Source organism: Streptopelia decaocto (genome assembly GCF_964273445.1).
Source record: "Streptopelia decaocto genome assembly, chromosome: 2".
NCBI classification, from domain to species: domain Eukaryota; kingdom Metazoa; phylum Chordata; class Aves; order Columbiformes; family Columbidae; genus Streptopelia; species Streptopelia decaocto.
In genome coordinates this window covers 61563355-61583259 of record NC_138655.1, presented here as the reverse complement: position 1 = coordinate 61583259, position 19905 = coordinate 61563355, and the positions used below count along the sequence as shown (strand labels likewise).

The 19905-nt window shown below is 39.3% G+C and overlaps 1 protein-coding gene across 3 annotated transcripts in view; it reads right to left on the bottom strand.

The window, feature by feature from the left end:
• Window positions 1-19905, bottom strand: part of ZNF407 (zinc finger protein 407) — a 348213-nt gene that overhangs the window by 102035 nt on the left and 226273 nt on the right. For all 3 annotated transcript variants that reach the window (XM_082045091.1, XM_082045093.1, XM_082045092.1), the window contains exon 8: window positions 456-634. In XM_082045091.1, the coding sequence (XP_081901217.1) occupies window positions 456-634 (179 nt within the window). The remainder of the gene's footprint in view (window positions 1-455; window positions 635-19905) is intronic.

Below are 19905 nucleotides of genomic sequence, written 5' to 3'. Positions count from 1 at the left end.
TCTGCTTTCTATCTTTTAATGTTGAACACTTTTTTATTTTTTGTAATGAAATCTACAATTTTTTAAGCAGTAAATTAATTTGCCACTGTATTTCCTAAGGAATTTTGGTTTTCTGTTCCTGAGTGGGCAGAGGGACAATACAGATGTTAAAAAAAATATATATATTTCTCTATAAAAGCTCAATTAGATTTCAAAATAAGGCATCTAAATAGCACACACTTCTGATGTTTATGTATTAAACTGCAAGTTTTACTTCTGAAACATGAATGGATTTCAGTGCTTAATGCACAACCTTCACCCCTTGTGAAGACTTGAAGAGGACCAAGACCATTTTAAAATCATGTTCACCAGAATAAATGATAATAACATAACAGCTAGCTTTCTTATTGCAATCAGCTAAGCATGGTCATATAGAAATGACAAGAATTTGTAAGCAAAGGGAAGAGTGACCTTACCAGCATGCAGGTATGCCAGGTCAGGATTTTCGATGTCTGGGTGTAGTTCTTTCAAGTGGTTACGAAACTCCACGGGGATATTGGTTCCATAGTCACATTTAGGACAGTTATACATTTTTACTCCTTCGTGCTTTCCTGTATGTAAGATGTGTTTACGGATGTTTTCAGCACAGTTGGACCTAGAAAGCCACGAAAAAATAAGTAAGTTATATAGAAATTTATTCCTTACTAGTCGTTCAAATAAAACCTACTGCTATAATGGAAAACGAGTAGTCATTATTCATTTTTTGCCATTTGCCTGATTTATGCATCCTCTTAGGTTTTGCATAAATGTTGTCCTTTGCATGAAGGCTCTCAAAGCTGTTTCAGGTTCACTGAGCAACACATCTGAAGCAGAAGCATTTAAAAATGAACAATTTTTTACATTTGCAAAAGTCTTATAATTTTTATTTTTCTTGATGGTAGTTGACGATGGACAGAAATTAGGCAAAAGTCTTTAACTTGGCAAAACTGAAATGCACAGATGCCTTTAACATTCCCACTGAAGCTCACATGAACCTTTCCTACAGAGTTCCTAGATGCCATAGGAGTCCCTGTGAATGTTTTTTTGTAAGGGTATTCTACCAGCTCTCATCTCTACCTTATGAACTGCTCCTAGAAAAGAGAATTGAGTTGTTGGAGTTTATACCTTTTTGAAAATACACACAGATTCTGATTTATATCTTAAAGACAGCTTTTGTAGAAGCAGTGGAGTTTTCACACATAAAAGTCAGAATACATATACAATTAGTTTTATGCATTTCAAATAAATGTTTCTAATGATATTTCTGAAAAAAAGTGACTAGAAAAAGATCTCACATTTCTTTTACCCACAAAGAGATCCAAAATAAGATGGCAATTTTTAAGTGCCAGTCTTCAAAATATTGCAGTCTCGTTCCAAAATTATTTTGCATTAGAATTATATACTTATTCAAAGCCTGTAATGAATCCCATATGAAATATACAACTTCTTCATTTATTTCAATTGGAAATAACCATTATATTTTTTCTTGAATCAAAATAACAGCCTGTGAACATACTTTTTTAGACTTTCATAGCACTGTACACTATTAATATTGTCAAAGGAAGAACAGCAAATCAGTTTAACTGAAATAAATACAAACACTCAAGTGAGCTATATAAATACATGATACTTCACAAATATTCCAATACGACAACAGCAGCATTTTGAGCAACTGATTGTTTACCTGTCACTGTTACAAACACCACAGTAACAGGCACCTAAAAAAGGACCCCCAAAATAAACTGGAAGTAGCAGCTTGAAGTTCTGCTGGAGTGCTTGTCTCTCCCTCGGAGATGGTCATAGTAAAGCTGATATCTGCCTTACAGTGCTGCCAAAGCTCACCCTCTGTCATGTCCATCTGCTATATACCAGTATAATGATCAGGCTCCTGAGAATGTCAGAGACGACACTTATGTTCACTGAAAAATACAGGAAATATTGGTCCTCAGGATCTTTCAGGATTCAGCCCTAAAAAATTACAATGCTCATAAATGGTTTTTAAATGGAACATGTATTTTATTAAAAAAAAAAAAAAAGATAGCGTATGCTGCAAAGAAAGCAGGAGGCAATCTGGTAACCTTCTATCATGGGTTACACTTTAAAGGGTAGTGGATTAAAGTAGAGTATACAAATCTGAAATAGAATATCCGTGTCCTTTTAGCTCAGCTCTCATACTACGTTAAGGAAAGATAGAAAACTTTGAAATATTTCTGTGAAATATATAAAGGATCTGTGGAAACCTATATAAGAGTTGTGTAAAAAACCCAGCCTGTTCAAGTCATAAAAGGCCAGTTCTGCCTTCTTTGATTGGTGAATTGGCTCCAACCACTTTAAACGGAGCAATGCCAGAGTGTCATTTATTCAGTCAACAGTAAAAATCCGTGACTAAACATGCCAACATAGTAATAAGTTCATAATGGGAAATAAAAATAAAATAATAAAAAAAAATTCCATGTGATGATGTCAGAAAGGCTTAATCAGAAATGAGGAACATGAGATCACAACGCCTTACAAACGGCCTCTCCTATTGGGTGGCAATTCAGCAATTTCAATCAAAACATAAACTATGAAGGTAACAACTGGCAAATCCAAGTACTTTTGAAGTCAAGTAATACCTTTAAATATGACATGACAAAAATGTGCTGCATATAAAATACTTTTAAATTATTCAGCGTGCTTTGACTGTCTGTTTTATTAGGACTCTTCTCCTGAGTACTGTACAAGTATGTTATTATATGTCTGATACCAAAAAAATCCACCAAAAGTCTGTGTATGTGTGTACTAATATCAATTCATCTCACATGACTAAACACAGAGATCTGTGATTTTAAACAGCACTGCTATTTTCATGAAAGCTATGCCATGATAAACATCTAACTAAAACATTGTAGTGTTGCAATCATGATGATAGTTAAGCATTTGACAGGCTTTCTGTTATAAAATTCGTTTCCACGAGTTTATAAAATTTGAGAGAAAAATTCTCTTTGTTCTGAAATTTGGCAACATAGAGCCCAGTCCAAATGAAATTGAATAGAGTCTTTCTGTTTTTTTCAGTTCTACTCTGAATTACAGCCACAAACAAATGAATGCAGCTTTTAAGAAGCCAGCCTGTGTTCCAATAAGGCTAAACCAGAGGTTTCTAAGTTAGATTACTATTATAGTTCCTTAATGTAAGCATCCTTTCATCCTTATGATCCATTTACCATTTTGAAAATCAAATGTATATATTTCTGGCAATTTTTTCATGCTCTGCAATAACAGGAAGGGCACTCATTAGAGAAACTTTCTTAGACCAAAGCTATGGTGTATTGGTTTGTATCCAATTGAAGCACAACAGAAATTTTGGGTTTATTCCACATCTTGCAGTCACTCTTCTTATGAAACATGAAGAAAGGTTTGAGACTTGATGCAAACCCCCAACAAATCTATTAAAAGGAAATTGAAGGCCTGTATAGAGTTTTCAGTGTCCTGTCAGTGATATGCATGGCAAAAAGGAGGGGGAGGCACTCAGCCCATATTTTCATGCTACAAGCCTGTACCAATTCCTCCCTCAAAGACTGATACATTGGGAAGGGCGCAAACCTCCTTTCCACTGCACATGTCCAGGTGAGCTCCCACATTTCTGTAAAGGACGATGCTGTGAAGTAAAGAAGATGGATGGCAAGTTTCTCCTGAGAAATGCAGCTACTGCTTAAGACAAAAGGAAAACCTCTTTTGGCTGAAGATAAAAAAGGGCTTTGATCTCCAATGTTGATTGCACAGCGATGCACTCTCATTGCTGTTCTAACTGCACTTTTCATGTTGCCATTGCAATTCTACTCCTACCAACCAGTTACCTGTCTTTCTTTTACTCTTCTCAAATAATTAAATGTTGCTGCATATTCGAATAACATGAACTGAAAATGACAGGTGAGTTGTAAAATTGTATTTTAGTTACAGAATGGTTGAGGTTGGAAGGGACCTCTGGAGGTCATCTCATCCAACACCTCTGGTCAAGCAGGGTCAGAATATCTTTAAGGAGAGAGACTCCACAACCTCCCAGGGCAACCTGTGCCAGTGCTTGGTCACCTTCACAGGAAACCAGGTCATTTTCTGCAAAACTGCTTTCCAGCTGGTCAGCCTTCAGCGTATATTGGTGCCTGGGGTTGTTCTTCCCCAGGTCCAGGACTTGACACTTTTCTTTGTTGAACTATAGGGGGTTCCTGTCAGCAAATTTCTCCAGCCTGTTGAGGTCCCTCTGGATGGCAGCATGACCCTCTAGTGTAACAGCCACCTCTCCCAGTTTCATGTCATCTCTAAACTTGCTGAGGGTAGACTCTGTCCCATCATCCGGATCATTAACAAAAATGATGAAAAGGACTGGACACAGTACTGAACCCTGGGGTACACCACTAGTTACTGGCATCCAACAGACTTCATACTGCTGATCACCCTCTGGGCCCACTCAGCTGTTCAACATGAACATCGTATCCAAAAAAGATTTAAGTTGCATTTGATGTCATTGTCATTTATGTAAGCAAATCTGACAATACTGATAACCACCCAGATAGGAAGAGCATACCACAGCAAAAGAAGAAAAAAAAAAAGGTGGGCAGGTATTTTAACAGTGAATAATAGTCTCCAATGGACATCTACAGTAACACGCTGTCACAATGAGGCTCAAAGTTTCTCCACAATGGGGTCAAAAGCAAACATCACAATTCCAAGAATGAGAACAGAACAGTTCATTCAAGTTTTCAGTGGCAACCATGCTTGCACAGGCATCCTCCACAGAGTGACAAGGAAGCCCAATGCCACATGCCACAACCCTGTGCATCCTCATCTGCTTCTTAGCAGCATTGATGTGCTATGCTAGGAGAGCAGAATGAAGTGGAGGGTTAGGAGTAGCATAAAATGTCCAGACTTTTTGTCAGCGTGAGAAGCTGTGGCCTTTGTTTGTGTTGTTTTTCTTCTCCTATTGTCTCTCTGCTATTCCTATATATATCAGTTCTGTTACCAAAAAATCATGCTAAGAACGAGAAACAGAGCAACTGGACAGTGGGAAAATACACGCTCCTAGAGCACAGAGCAGAAGTTCTCACAACCATCTTCCTCCTTAAGCCAGAAAATACTATTGTTCCTCTAGCCCCTAAAAGCAGTATAACTCTGCCCCTACACAGACACTTTCTCTGTTGCATTGGCAAGCTATAGTGTGCCATTGACCAGATTCCTCAGCGCCACCTTTACCCGACCGGAATCAGCAGTGCTGTTTGGGGTTCTGGGATGGCAGTGCACAGATGTGCACTTTGGAGGAGGCAGAGGTGAGAGCTCAAAGTCAGCTGCAGGGAAACATTGGAGGAACCACGAGCCTTGGAACAAGTTTGTGGCAGAATGGTCAAGCCTGAAGGTCCCCATAGGAAGAACTGGCTGTGGTTGTTATTATTCCCCCATCATCTCTTCTTTTTTTCCCATCTTGCAGGGCTCAACCAGTTACATCAGTGAGCAGCAAAAGCTGTAAGAAGGTTGAGCTTCGGGCATCCCAGGATTTTGTACCCGAGGCAACTCTGGCTGTACATAGAGACTGGGGAACAAAATGCTGGAGAGCATCTCCGTGGAGAGGGATCTGGGGGTTCTGGTCGATGACAAGTTGAACATGAGCCAGCAGTGTCTCTGGCAGACAAGAGGGCCAACCATGTCCTGGGGTGCATCAAGCACAGCATTGCCAGCCGGGTGAGGGAGGTGATTGTTCCGCTCTGCTCTGCTCTGCTCTGGTGTGGCCTCACCTGGAGCACTGTGTGCAGTTCTGAGTATCACAGGATAAAAAAGTTATTAAGCTACTGGAGAGTGTCCAGAAGAGGGCTATGAAGATGGTGAAGGGTTTGGAGGGGAAGCCGTATGAGGAGCAGCTAAAGTCACTTGGTTTGTTCAGCCTGCAGAAGAGGAGACTGAGGGGAGACCTCATGGCAGCTACAGCTTCCTCACAAGGGGAGGAGGTGACCAGTGATAAGGACCTGAGGGAATGTCAGGAAGATGTGCCAGAGGGGGTTAGGTTGGACACTAGGAAAAGGTTCTTCCCCCAGAGGGTGGTGGAGCACTGGAACAGGCTCCCCAGGGAGGTGTCACGGCCCCAAGCCTGACAGTGTTCAAGAAGAGACTGGACAATGCCCTCAGACACACAGTGTGAACTGTGGGGTTGTCACATGCAGGGACAGGAGCTGGATCCTTGTGGGTCCCTTCCAACTCAGGACGTTCTATGATTCTGTGATCCCCTTCCCCACACAGAGGGGCTCAGCCCCGGCCTGATGGCTGGACGCAGGGGGTCGCGCTCTGCCCTCCTCCCAGCCAGCAGCACTGGTTGAAGCAGCCCATGGACACAGCTCCATTCAGGAGCCAACTGCAAAGCTGTCCTCATCATTTATGTGGCATTTTGGATAAAAATCTCGAAGTAAGAGAAATTCATAAAGCATCTTCTGTTAATTCTAAATTTGCCCATGCAAAATTAGGGATGCTTCTATGTTTTCTAAGGGTTTTGTACGAGAAAATACATTAGCATTGTATTCAACAGCTACAAGAAATATAGCAGGAAGTAACGTATTTTTATTAAGACGTTTTACTAATAGGGAACTGCAATTAAAACACTCTTCCATTATGCAGTGCCTGACATTTTCAGAAAGATGCTTACTGCAATACATGGAAGCTTTTGGAGGTGCAAATGAGGCAAAGTATTAATTATCTAGCCCACTAAGTTCTAAAAATTTTAGCACCTTGTAGGGTTCTTATTTGCACAAAATAAACCTTTTTCAAAATGTTTTCTCCAGGACATTAGGTACAAATGTCCTCTTTCTGCATATAACCTAAAGGACTTACGGCAGCTCCCTGGAGGTCACTATTCACAACATAAAAACAAACACAGTGATGCAACCATCCAAGTGAAAAGATTTCTGTTTTTTCCATATTCGTCAGTATGAATCAAGTCCACTCTCAGATGGAGAGCACTCTGAAGGTCTTCTGCACTGTTTAAACCCCACTATGCAACCTGCAAGAAGTACACAGAAATTGCAGCATTCTGATTGAAAAGCAGCAAAGTTCTCAGATGCTTTCTTCCAGAAATACAAGCAGCTATGATGAAAGCCACCTTCTCATGAAAGCAGTGTTATTGTAGCTTCTTAACCTCAGTTATTCACCAAAAATTTCAGGTGTTTCTTTCAAAGACAATGCCATCTAACTTCGAAAACTGTCTTTAAATCAAAACTGTGATAACATAACTAGAAAAGGAGAGCCATAGAGTATTAGAAATGCAAAGTCAGACTGAGCAGGTAGCTTGACCTCATGGATAGCACTGTTCATGAAAAGTCTGCCCAGTGATTCCTCAAACCCTAACATTTTTTGGTACTAAACCATGATTTTCAGAGATACACTGAAATCCAATGGAAAGCAATGAGGAATCCATTGTAATCATAGGCAAACAACTCTATTATTGATCACTCTCACATTTACAAACTCATATTTCTAATTTTCCTGCATCCAGCTAACAGATAGTGGTACATTTCCAACACATCTTGCTCAGCTGAAGAATCCTCTGCTACCTGGAGCTCTAGTGGATGAGTTCCAGAGACCAAATGCCTTCCATCTCACTTTGGGAAATAATCAGATTTTTCCTAATCTCTTTTAAATTGTAAACATTGCTTTAAACTTTGAGTGCTAGAGTGCATTTCACACCAGTGTTTCACACAAGGATACCATGACTTCTCTTGTGCTCAGCATTCTCTAGTTTCAGCCAGAAGTTCTGGGAACTCCTGGCTATTTCTCAAAGCACCAAGAGCTCGTGTTCACTCATTTATACGCGGGAACCTTTCAGGCTTTTTTTTTCAGTTCTACTGCTTCCCAAAATGCAACCATTCTAGCCTTCCTTCATTTCTTGCATTAAACTGTATGAAAACTAGCATTCAGTAGAGTGACAGTAAACAACATAATGGGCAATATTTTCTTGACAGGAAAGAAACAAATAACTCTATCTGTCATAATTACATTATAGAAGCAGTCTTATTCAATCAAAACCTTCACAATGACATTCATTCTGGCCAACTTCTTACTAAGTAAAACCCCAGACAAACAAACCAACCAAAACTTCTTCCCAGCATGCTCAAGATTTATCTACATTTCTGTTTTTAAAATAAAGTGATTGCCAATTAACTCAAACTACATACAACATTATACACAATCTGCATACACCACTAACATTCATTTCAGACCACAAGTTTAAAACTTAAAGCATCAGCTTACCTCCTCAGTGCTACAGGTCAATACAGTATTGCACAAGAAATAATAAAAACCAGAAAAACATCATGGCCAGAAATACATTCTGAAATGTGTCAAAACTAACATTATAATACTAATTATTATACATAAACACACATATATATATATGTGTGCATATATATATAGAAGTGTGATACATCTCAGACATACTACTAGCATGCACCTGTTTGCTTTTTCCTTGCTCTTTTCCTTTCAAAAGCAAAAATCCTACCTTTTATTTAGGTTTTAAATGACTAAGGGAACGATCACATGAACACAAGTGCTGGCACTCTGCAACCTACTTCAGTTATCAAGTGACTTATATTATTGCCAGAATTATCAGCACACAGCTCCATGGGAACTCAAGAGGTCACCCACAAAGTGCCCAGTGCCAGCTCAGTTCTGCTTGTCACTGCTGGCAAACATCTCTCTACTCTGTTCATCAAGACTGGTGGACAGTGGTCACGAACTGCTGGGGGACAGCAACGTTCTTACCACTATGGCTGTTTCTACAGTGAACATTTGCCCACATCTGATGCTTTTCCACGAGATCAAGCTCAGATGGCCAACATACTCATCCACAGTGTCATAAAAATGCATGCCCTGCAATCCGGTGCACCATGTATCGCATACATTGCCACTCAGAAAAATATGAAGTAGCCTATAAAAGAGAGTACACTGCATTGGTATGTTTTAATGGGATTTTATGATACAGTCAGTTTCACAAAGAAAATAATAAAAATGTATTTGGGATTTATTCTGACAGTATTATAGTAATACCCACGGATAATAATCATAATGTTTTCTGCTTTTCTACATTTATGGTTTTGCTTTTTTTTTCTTTTTCTGTAATGATCTATTTGTTATGACATACAGTATGTGTGACAGATGTCCAATGCTGGCTGCTAAAAAGTAGCAGAGCCCTGTAGGGAAGCAGCAAAAACTTGTGCGTCAGCACTGAAAATGATGGAAGATTGATAATCACTGCTCGTGTCTCAGCTCCATTCAGCAGCCTGGCATGTCCAAATTGTAATCTGGCCACAGATCTACCATTATATTTACAATGTACAGGAATAAAATTTCCCAATTTCAAATAATTGATCATTACAAATACATGTGATACAAGGAGTTGATTACAATAGCCAAAACTCATGCTTTTAAAGGCAAATTCAGGGTAATTGGAAATTCTCAAGGGAAATAAGAAGTGATGTACTCTAGTCTTGTTTACCTCTGAGGAATTTGTAAAGCTGGTTACAACCCTCCACAGTGAACAACAACCGAAGTATAAAAGCAGTGCTGGCATCTAGACCTACTCAAGAATTTTCAGTCAGAATATTTTTCTTAAAAAAAAAATTAAAATAAAATAAAAGTTTGGTGCACAACACACTTCACAACATAAAGAAAATCTGATTTTTGCAAACAAGAGAAAAATCTCTGATTCTAAGGAAATAATAGCTTTCTGCCTTAAGTTCTTCAATAAATACTGCTTTCTACAGGAAGAGAAAGAAATAAAGAGGAACCTTTTAGACAGAAAGCTGCACATTATGTCCAAACTACTAGATTTGGCAGAAGCAGGTGGAAAGCATGCAGCAGGGCAGGGAGATGTGCCTCCGCTCTTGACCTGTGCTGTGTCCCCACCTGCCCCAGAGGTGTGGTGCAGAGCCGGGCTGTTCGGCTCCTCAGTCTGCTGAGCAGCTCTTTGGAGAGAGCCTCAGTGTCTCCTACTGACTAGAGAAGGGGAAAAGATAAAGCAAAACCAGAAAAAGCATTTTTTCATGGGTCTGAGTGGGCTGTGGTCCCGTCAGCCTGTGGCACATGAGGGGTGCGGGTCGGCTGCGCACAGAGTGCTGCTGCATCGCGGCAGCCAAGCTTTAAGTGGCAGAAAGAGCAGGTGGAGTTCACCTATCTCACAGTAACTGAGAATAATCACTCCATTGTTCATGGGCTCCCTCCCTCCCCCTTTTCCTTCGTGTTGGAGCAGATGGCATAAAAGAGAAGCTGGTCTGAGAGATGGCGTCTCTGCAATGGTGTAAGGATGGAGCCCGGGCTTTAAGTATCATAGGCTCTGATTTGCAAGGTACTTACACACTTGTGCAGCTTAAGTACAAGCAGCCCCATTGACTTCAAAAGAATGACTCACAAGCTTAAATTTACGTACATGATCAAATACCTTGCTGAAATGAGGCCATGGAAAGCATCCATTTTTTAAAAAAGCTAGGATGAATTTAATTGAAGACACACTTTTCCTTTCAACATCATTTTTTTCCCCTCTTGTACTTCTTTTAATGACCACATAAAGTAGCTGAACAATTCTGTAGAGTCTGTTTGTATATCTTCAGGAACCCATAAAGTATTTTCACAAATCTCAAAGTGTAGATGGAGCCTAAGAAAGGGTGTGGAGACTACAGGCTTCACAAAGATGAAACTGGACTCCCAGTGTTGCTGGAGTCAGAAATGATAGCAACAGACCCTAAAGGCTGCCTGTCAATCTCAGATGCAGATGGCACTTCTTCCAACTGGCCTTTGTGTCAGTTCCTCCAGCCACTTTAGTGACAACACGGCTCCCCAGAGGGCAGCTCCTGTTGCTTTGCAGCCTGCAGGGCACTGCAGGCTGTACGATCTCTGCCCAAAGTAGGGTTTTTTTAATGCTAATACATCGCCTCTTCTTGCCCTATCCCGGCACCAACCCCTCATGAAAAAAGAGATGGTCATTTTCTTCCTCATCTCAAATGTTCCAGTTTATCAGTGGAATAAGCATTAATTGTCTGAGAGATTCACTTTTGTTATGCATGCCAAAAGTATATATAAAAATCCCTGCTAATAAAATTTACAGATGACACCGTAATTGGTAGCATAATTAATAATGATGACACTGCAGCCATACAGAGCGAGCAGAACTGTTTCACAAGCTGGGACTGTTCAATCAAAACATGTGCACACACAATACACGTCAGCTCTCGCACCCTTGCACAATTGCATGCAAGTAACTTACAGAAAGCGACAATGCTGTGAAAAGCTGTGACATTGAAAACGACTTTGGGATTAGTACACCAGCAGTTTAATGTGAGTTTCCAGTGTGATGTTGTAAGCAGAAAGGTCCCATGTCATTTTTAGATGTGTAAGCAAGGAAGTAGCAAGCAAATATAAGGGTATAGTTTTTTTTTATGACACTGGAGAAACTGATATATCTCTCTATATAATATCTATAATATCTACTTTGAATATTACTGCCTACATTTTAAAAGGGAAGCTAACAGTCAAAAATTATTATGAATAGAAATATAAGTTAACCAACGAAAAAAAGCCCAAACATTTAAATTAAAAATAACGACCACAAAAAAATACACAAAAAGAAAAAAAACCTCTCCTGCCCGCCCCCCACAAAAAATACCCCAAAACCCCACATGACAACAACAAAAACCCCAACAAGCCAAAACAAAACCCCACAAACAAAAAACCCCACCAAAATAAAACAAAAAACCACAACACCAACCCCTGTTTTGTTTATTACATTTGAGCTTGGGGCATGAGAAACCTAATAGGGAATAAATGTATGATTAAGAGGCATCTTAACTTAGAGAAAACCTGTAACAAAACCAAAACCAGTGACTACAAGGTACAGTCAAATTCAAATGATAAATAAAGCACAATTTCTTCATCACTTACAGCAATTAACCTTTCACACAAGGGGAGGGGGCCCTCCAATTTTGGATGTTTTCAGATCAATGTCTTTCTAGGTGATACAATGTAGTCAAATGCAAGAGGCTCAGTACAGAGCAAACTGGAAAAAAACTATGCAGTTTGTTTTATGTAGAAGGTCAGACTAGCTGAGCTTAAGGCTTTTTGTGGGCTCAAAGTCTACAAGAAGTACAGTTAAAGTCTGAAAAATGTCATTGTGAGGTCAGACATTTATTGTGTTTCCATGATGTCATGGAAATTTGTTCAGTCTGCAAATTAAAATATATTCTTCCTGGCTGTCAATACTGCAAAACCATCTTAGGTTCTGAAAGGCAAATTTGGTTCTTTAGTTGAAGGTATGATTGATTATCTGATCTAAAATCTGCCTTGAAAGTATATATCAGAGAAACATCATTCTCTTCAGATTATGTCCTCATAATGCCATTGTCTGCACAAATATAAGTAAATGCAGCATTTGGCTCTGTACTTTGAGCTTACTTCACAGTCATCATTCACCCCAGGAGAACTGGGTTTTAGGAGCAGGGAGCAAGCAAAAGTTGATTTTTGTTCCTACAAATTTGCCTACAAGGACACCCTGTTGCTCAGTAAGAAACGTCAGTTTTCAGGTAGCTAGATTTTCACAATAGACCTACATGCCAAGTATCGAGAGGTACTGCAATGGAATACTGCTGAATGAAAGCACTGAGCTGGGGCTGTTTAGCCTGGAGAAAAGGAGGCTGAGGGGAGACCTGATCGCTGTCTGCAACTACCTGAAAGGAGGTTGTAGCATGGAGGGGGTTGGTCTCGTCTCCCAAGTAGCAAGTGACAGGACAAGAGGAAATGGCCTCAGGTTGTGCCAGGGGAGGTTTAGATTGGACATTAGGAAAAAATTCTTCATGGAGAGGGTTGTCAGGCATTGGAACAGGCTGCCCAGGGAAGTGGTGGAGTCACCATCCCCGGAGGTGTTTAAAAGGCATTTAGATGAGGTTCTTAGGGATGTGGTTTAGTGCTGGAGTTAGATTATGGCTGGACTCGATGATCCTGTGGGTCTCTTCCAACTGAAATGATTCTATGATTCTACATATTTGACTTACAAAGCATACCTAGCTCAGATCTGCAGAATAAAACGTATGAGACAGATTCTGGGCCTTCTACTTCAGACTGTTCAAAGTCCCAGATAACCTGTCTTGTAAAAGTATTAACTTAAAATTGGACCACCTGGAGCAGAATAAATTATTTCTGTTCTTTCAACTATACACAATTAGGTCTAAATATTAGAAACAGTATTTTAATGAGATGAGAAATCAAACAAACACTATAAATCTATTGATTGCGAAGAACCAGAACTGCCTGAATTGTGTTGCCTCACGAAGCTGATCTAGTACCCAAGAAGAAAAAAAATTAAACACCAGGGAAAAGCCTTCTGGATTCCAATGAAAGTATTTTGAGGAATTTTATAGACTAAAGCCAAATAAATCATCTTCTGATTGTGTATGCAAAGGTTCTGTTTTAAAGGAAAAAGCAAGCAACCAACCAACAACAAAAAACCAAACATGTAAAAACAAAGCCCATCATATTACATGAAAATAAACTTCTTTCATTTAGTACAGATGGTGTTACGGACTTGCCTTTTTTTTCCCACAGAGGGTTAATATGAAAAGAGGGAAAAATGGTAAAATATGAAACTTGTTCTTTGGTTTCATCTTTCACATTCCTGTACCATACTACAGCAGAAACTAATGAACTTGCTCATCCTTGAAAGCCCTTTTGCATGCTTCTTCCTTCACCCTTACCTCTGATCCTTGCAGATCTTCCCTTATGTGTGTGCCAATTTTACTGGTATAATACGTGCACTTTTATTAGTTGTGTTCTGATGATTTCTACTGAGAGATACTTAAAGCTTATACAAGTCAAAAACTATTTTATCACTTCTGAAGAAAACTAATAGGGCAGAGTCACTGAATGATAAGAGAGAGAGACCACTGAATTTATTTAATAATCCATGTCCATTTCACAAAAATGGCCTGTGTAATCCTTTTAAAAATAATAACCTGTTCATTTCAGACCTTGCACAATGCTTCTCTTTGTCCCTTGTAAGCCTCTCAAATGTCTTATTTTAAAGGAATATATAGTACTCCCGGAAGACATTTTCCCATTTCTATTCTCTTCAACTCCTGTGAGCCCTTGTTCTGTGTGATAAGGCAATCTCCTTCGGGATCTGAGCTGTGTAGTTTCGCACCACGAGTGACAAGGACTCGACTTGAATAACTGCTGTGCGCAGGTTGTAATTATGTCAGCTGGAGTGTTGAACAAGGGGACTGATTAATGTGAGCCCCAGCCCAGGCACAGTCCCTATCAAAACCTCCGTGCAGGCCAGCAGTGGGGATGGGTTAAAGCAGAAAGACAAAACATGCTGTATCGTCCATGATAGATGAATTGCTCCAACAGTCTTCAGGCAGATGTTCCAGGACAGTATAATATACAATTACTCTGCCTTATCACCTTCCCAGGGACAATAAAGCTTCCTCCTTCTATAGCTCATGTGAGTGAAGGCAAAATTAGTTTTACTTTTACAACACTGACTCACTTATCATGTTGCCTTGATTGTGCTTTTACAGCTAAAGAAAACATATATTCCACTCTTAAACTAAACTAAAAAAAAACCAAAACAACCAAAACCACACAACCCAAAAAAAACCCCTGCACTCCTCACCTTTTATAAAAAAACAAACAACTCCTTTGAATCTATTTTGCATCAGCAATACAGTCCTTAAAGGGCTAATTCAGTACATTATTCTAGAGAACACAACTAACTCTAGAACAACTGGACCTATTCATAGGCTTAATGTTATATGTACATATCCAAAGGTACATTACTGCATCAATACAGGATGCAGAGAGATTAAAAAATACATAGGTTTTGTACAAAAGATGCCTATGTGAATAACATGCCCTTACTGACTACGTTAACTAAGCATTCATTCTAAAAATAGCACAGTACTCTTGTAAAACAATTATTTGAGAAGTCGTTAATCCACATACCTTTTTAAAGGCCACAAGAGTTTATTGTATAACTGTTCTAAATAATCCAAGTATTTTCCAAAATGTAAATATAAATTAAGTAAATAATAGAAATTTAAGAAGAAAACTATACATATTTATTTGTTTCCTTTTTGTTACCAGATGTACACAGTTGTTTGGTTTCTGCTGAGATGGAAGTAGTCTGTACATTCCAGAGCTGTTTCCAAGAGTTTACAGAACAGCAGCTTACTAACATAAAGTGAATAGCAAGAGAAGAATATAGCTCATGATATCCTTTTTTTCTAAATACTGGATTGGTTATAGATCAAGCAGCTGTGCTTTAAAGAAAAGAGTCTAAATAGTTCCACTTGCATTCCAAGATGCATTGCTTTCAATAATACCCTTTCTTCAGCTATATAACAAAGACATGATCTCAAAAAAAAGAAAAAAGCAAAAAAAAAAGCACCCAGAATTCCATTTGGAGAGACACATATTTGAAGGTCGGGTTTAAAAACAAAGCCAGTCTAAACCAGCCGAGGCTGATTCTGACAACACTTAAGACTGCACATATATTTGAAAAATTCTATTTATATGCATTTAGTTCTCATGAAAGTTATTGGATTACTGGTTCTAGAAATGAGAGATGAGATTTTCTAAGGAGACCACGGGAATCGGGCATTGACATGCCACTTTGACTGGATGCAGACTCCCAGCTGTTCAAGCTTCTTTGAAGTTTTAGCTATTAAAGGGTATCATGGTCTTGGCAGCAGTAAGGTTTCACCATAAGGGTACAGGCTTTTCTGCACTCTTATGTTGAAATGCAATCCTTTCTTTACGATGCAAAAACCAGCTCCAAGAAAGCTGGTATGTTCCCACTGCCCACAATATTGGCTTCAGAAGACAGTGCAACAGAATGGTGTTACACCACCCTCTGCATTGAGGAGCAACAAAAAATCAGTCTTGAGCTCAGAAAAACTACAATCTAAGCATTGAAAAAGGTATGATAATCAGAAAATAGGCAAAAAAGGTTTGGGAGACAGGGCATCAATAAGACAGGGTAGAAATAAGTTGCTGTCTTGTTTAGGTTGCACTGTTGGGCACGGCAGCACTGGAAGGCAACCTAGTCTGCACTCTATAACCATTCAAATTCCCAATACAGTTAGTGAAGGTAAGAAAAAAACTACTGTAGGTCTCCAGATTTGCTTAAATTAGGTGTCTTCTTTTTCTAAAAAACTTGTAGGTAGCCAATATGAAACATCAGGAGCTCTCATCTGCTCAGAAAAGGAAACGCTGGTATCCCTAGCTTTCTGGAAATTAAGGCACTATTCTAGGAAGTAGAAGTCCTGAGTTTTGGGCTGCTTTTAACTTAAGGAGGGCTGAATCCCATTCTCTGCGGTCCCAGGAAAGTGTGCTAGCTGGCACAAGATATCCTGCACATACCCTTGCTTCCTGAAACTCTGCCAATGGACAGTGAGGAACTGCCAGGAGCCAGAAGTGGATCTAATTCCTGTTTCCAGAATTGTTCTCCTGTTTTCAGTTACGTTCCACATATAACTTTCCTACCAAAACCACACAACAGGCTCCCAAACCCCTGGTTCTATGCCCTCTCAGCTGAGAATCCTAAACAATAACTAGAATCAGGCTGTGGGCAGCACTGCCATTATTAATTAAATGAATCCTGCCTTGTCTAATATTCAGGCCTCTAACAGACCCCAAGAATACTGGAATAGGAGCCTGTTCACCTAAAAGGGGTACCAAAAGCCCTGAGGCAGAGGTACCCAGACTTCTGAGCATGCCTCAGTGATTTCTGTTCATTGTGCACGAACTTCCAAACTCAGCAGACAGGGAATTGAAACAGAAACTCCTAAAGGAGTAGTTGCTCTTGGGTTTAGATGTTTTTTCTTTTCTTTTCTTTTCTTTTCTTTTCTTTTCTTTTCTTTTCTTTTCTTTTCTTTTCTTTTCTTTTCTTTTCTTTTCTTTTCTTTTCTTTTCTTTTCTTTTCTTTTCTTTTCTTTTTTTTTTTTTTGGCATGATTTAGGGGGTCAGGATCCTCTCTGCAAAGTTGAGTGGAAACCAGAATTATCTGAGTACTTGATCCCATAATCTGATTGCCTAGTTTAACTTTTTTACTGTCCAGGATACAAAGTCTTGTGGAAAGTGTTGCCAACTCCCTGGTTTTCCATTTCTCTCTTACAAAGCAAGTACTTCATGACAGGTGGAGAATTGTCACGTCACTGAGGACACGGAGGTGAAATGATTAACATCAGTGGTGCCAGGACTTTATCCACTGTCTTTGTTTTATAGTATCAAGCCCATGACAGCACTCACTATCCAGCCAAATAGCATTGACTCTCAACTGAGCTATGGAGCAAAGGGATGCTCAGATGGAGAGGGGCTTAGCTATAATCCTTGCTGTTACAGTGCTCCTGCCATGCTACTGGTGAACTGAAACTAAAAATGGGCACTTCAGAGCAGGAAAAGAAAACAAAGATTGTTTTGATATTGTGTTTTACTGTTTTGAGGGAAAAGAGATGCAAACACAAAGGAGGCCAGAAACAGATGCGGGTGGACCAGAACTCGGCTAGAACAAACTAATGTTGTATTTGCCTTTCAGAATGCACTTCTGCAACCTAGAGCACCAACAGAGCCAGCACCATCCAGAACTGTTCACACTTGTCTCTCACCTCTTGCAGTTCCCAAAAGCTCACCCGCCTGGATTGGGCTGATTGCCTGACTTGATGTTGCTGCATTTATTTCAATAGAATGGATAGTAGCCACCTGCTTTGCCCTTGCAAAGGCTCAGATCTAGGTCTTCACCTCTCTGGACTAACACAGACTTTAACAGTTCTGAGGAAAATTCCTTCATCTTTGAAACCTCTCTTCGACTTGATAGTATTTTTATTACTCCTCAAGATGACTACATTTTAGCACACAAAAATCAATCAGCTAAATACTGTATAAGATGACTGTGCTATAATTTACTAGTGCTGATCAAAATCTTAAAAGCAGAGTAATTAAAATTCAAATTAAAATGTGATGAAAGTCACATTTAGTCACCTAAAGGAAGAGGCTGAATTCCAAATAGGTACAGAGCCACTGGACCCCATACAAGATGAGAATTCGTGGATGCTCAGTATCACTAAAAACAAGTAAAAAGAACTTAGTATTTCTTCAAACTTTGCTTATTTTCCTTATGTAAACACATTTATGCATCATGTTACAGTTTATCAGTAAATGGCCTAAAGAAAACAGAAGAAATTCCAAAGAAAACACTTGTGAAACAATCTCCTCATAATGGGAAGCTTCTTCCTATTCACTGACTGAATGAGAAACGTCAGTGCTCTCAACCTTAGACGTACGAATCTCTTCCAAATAATCTATTTTCTAAAGAAAAATATAGATAGCTGGGTGTGTTCTCTTTATCCTTAAAAACACCTTCCAAGTTTTAACTTTTAAAATTACCTGTCCTGACTACTTGCAGTTAATTTGAGACCCAAAACCACTGATGCATAAACACCAAACCAACTGAAGCAGGGATTCCTAAGGATTCTTGCCCTGTTCACTAAATCTCCTAATGTAGCAACAGCAGCTTCCCAACGTGTCCTTCAAGACAACCCCACCAGGCAAGAAAACCCAGCTGTGCTGGGCAGCGAGGTTGGAACAACACACTGTCTGGTTGTAAGAGAAAAGAATACATGAGAGCTGAATTGCACCTACCTGCTCCTCATTGATCTCTCCTCTCCTCTCCTCTCCTCTCCTCTCCTCTCCTCTCCTCTCCTCTCCTCTCCTCTCCTCTCCTCTCCTCTCCTCTCCTCTCCTCTCCTCTCCTCTCCTCTCCTCTCCTCTCCTCTCCTCTCCTTTTTCCTCCAGGAAACATTCAGGAACTTAAATTATCTCAGCAACTGCCAGGGGGTGTCAGTTTTGATTGAAACTGGCCAACAGCTTAAAAAGTTATTAAAGAAACGGACAGAAGATGGATGGATGGGCTGGTGCAAGTCTCAGAATAAGTTAGGGACATCAGGTTAAAAATCAATCCTCATCAAGTGATTTATAAAAAATGCCTTTTTGAACTAAAGACACATCTCTTTCCTGAAAAGAAAATAATTTATTAGTGGCTTTTTATGTGTTAAAATACCCATAGCAGATATCTCCAAAATTTGCTAATGGAAATGGTTCTGTGTGTTTTACCAAGGGCTCATTAACAAAAACAAGTACGCAATACCACCTTTTTCTCATGAAAAATTCTCAGAACTTAAGAATTCTTTTTGATAATCACAATACCTTCTACAACTTCAGAATGATTTTAAATATTGTTTGACCTGTAGACTGTGCATGTAAAATTTCATCAGAAATGTTTTGACCAAGCTCAGTATGGGAAGATGTTCCACATGGGATTTCTAGCAGAACAAATTATGTCCTCAACTACAGTTGTTAGAGTGAATCCATAATTATCTCGAACAGGGATGGAAGGAGAGTGCACTGAAGTTACAAATATAAAGCTATAAATAATATATTATAAGGGGTACCAGTAATATCACAATGAACTAGTAGGACGATGTTCAGGCAGTTTATGATGTCACTAGAACCACTTGATGTATTTCTAGGATTGTAACACAAATAATTTTATAGTATCCTGAACTGCAGAGTTTCATGTTGTGTGTTTTATAAACGATAGCATCACTAAAAATATAAAAAGCGATGCTGAAGAACATCAGAAGAAGAGTAACTTCAAAGTATTATTTAAAAACACACATATATGTGTACAGACCTATATTCTAGGAATCATAGAATAATTTTGTTTGGAAAAGATCATCGAGTCCAACCATTAACGTAACTCTGGCACTAAACCACGTCCCTAAGAACCTCATCTATACATCTTTTAAACACCTCCACGGATGGTGACTCAGTCAC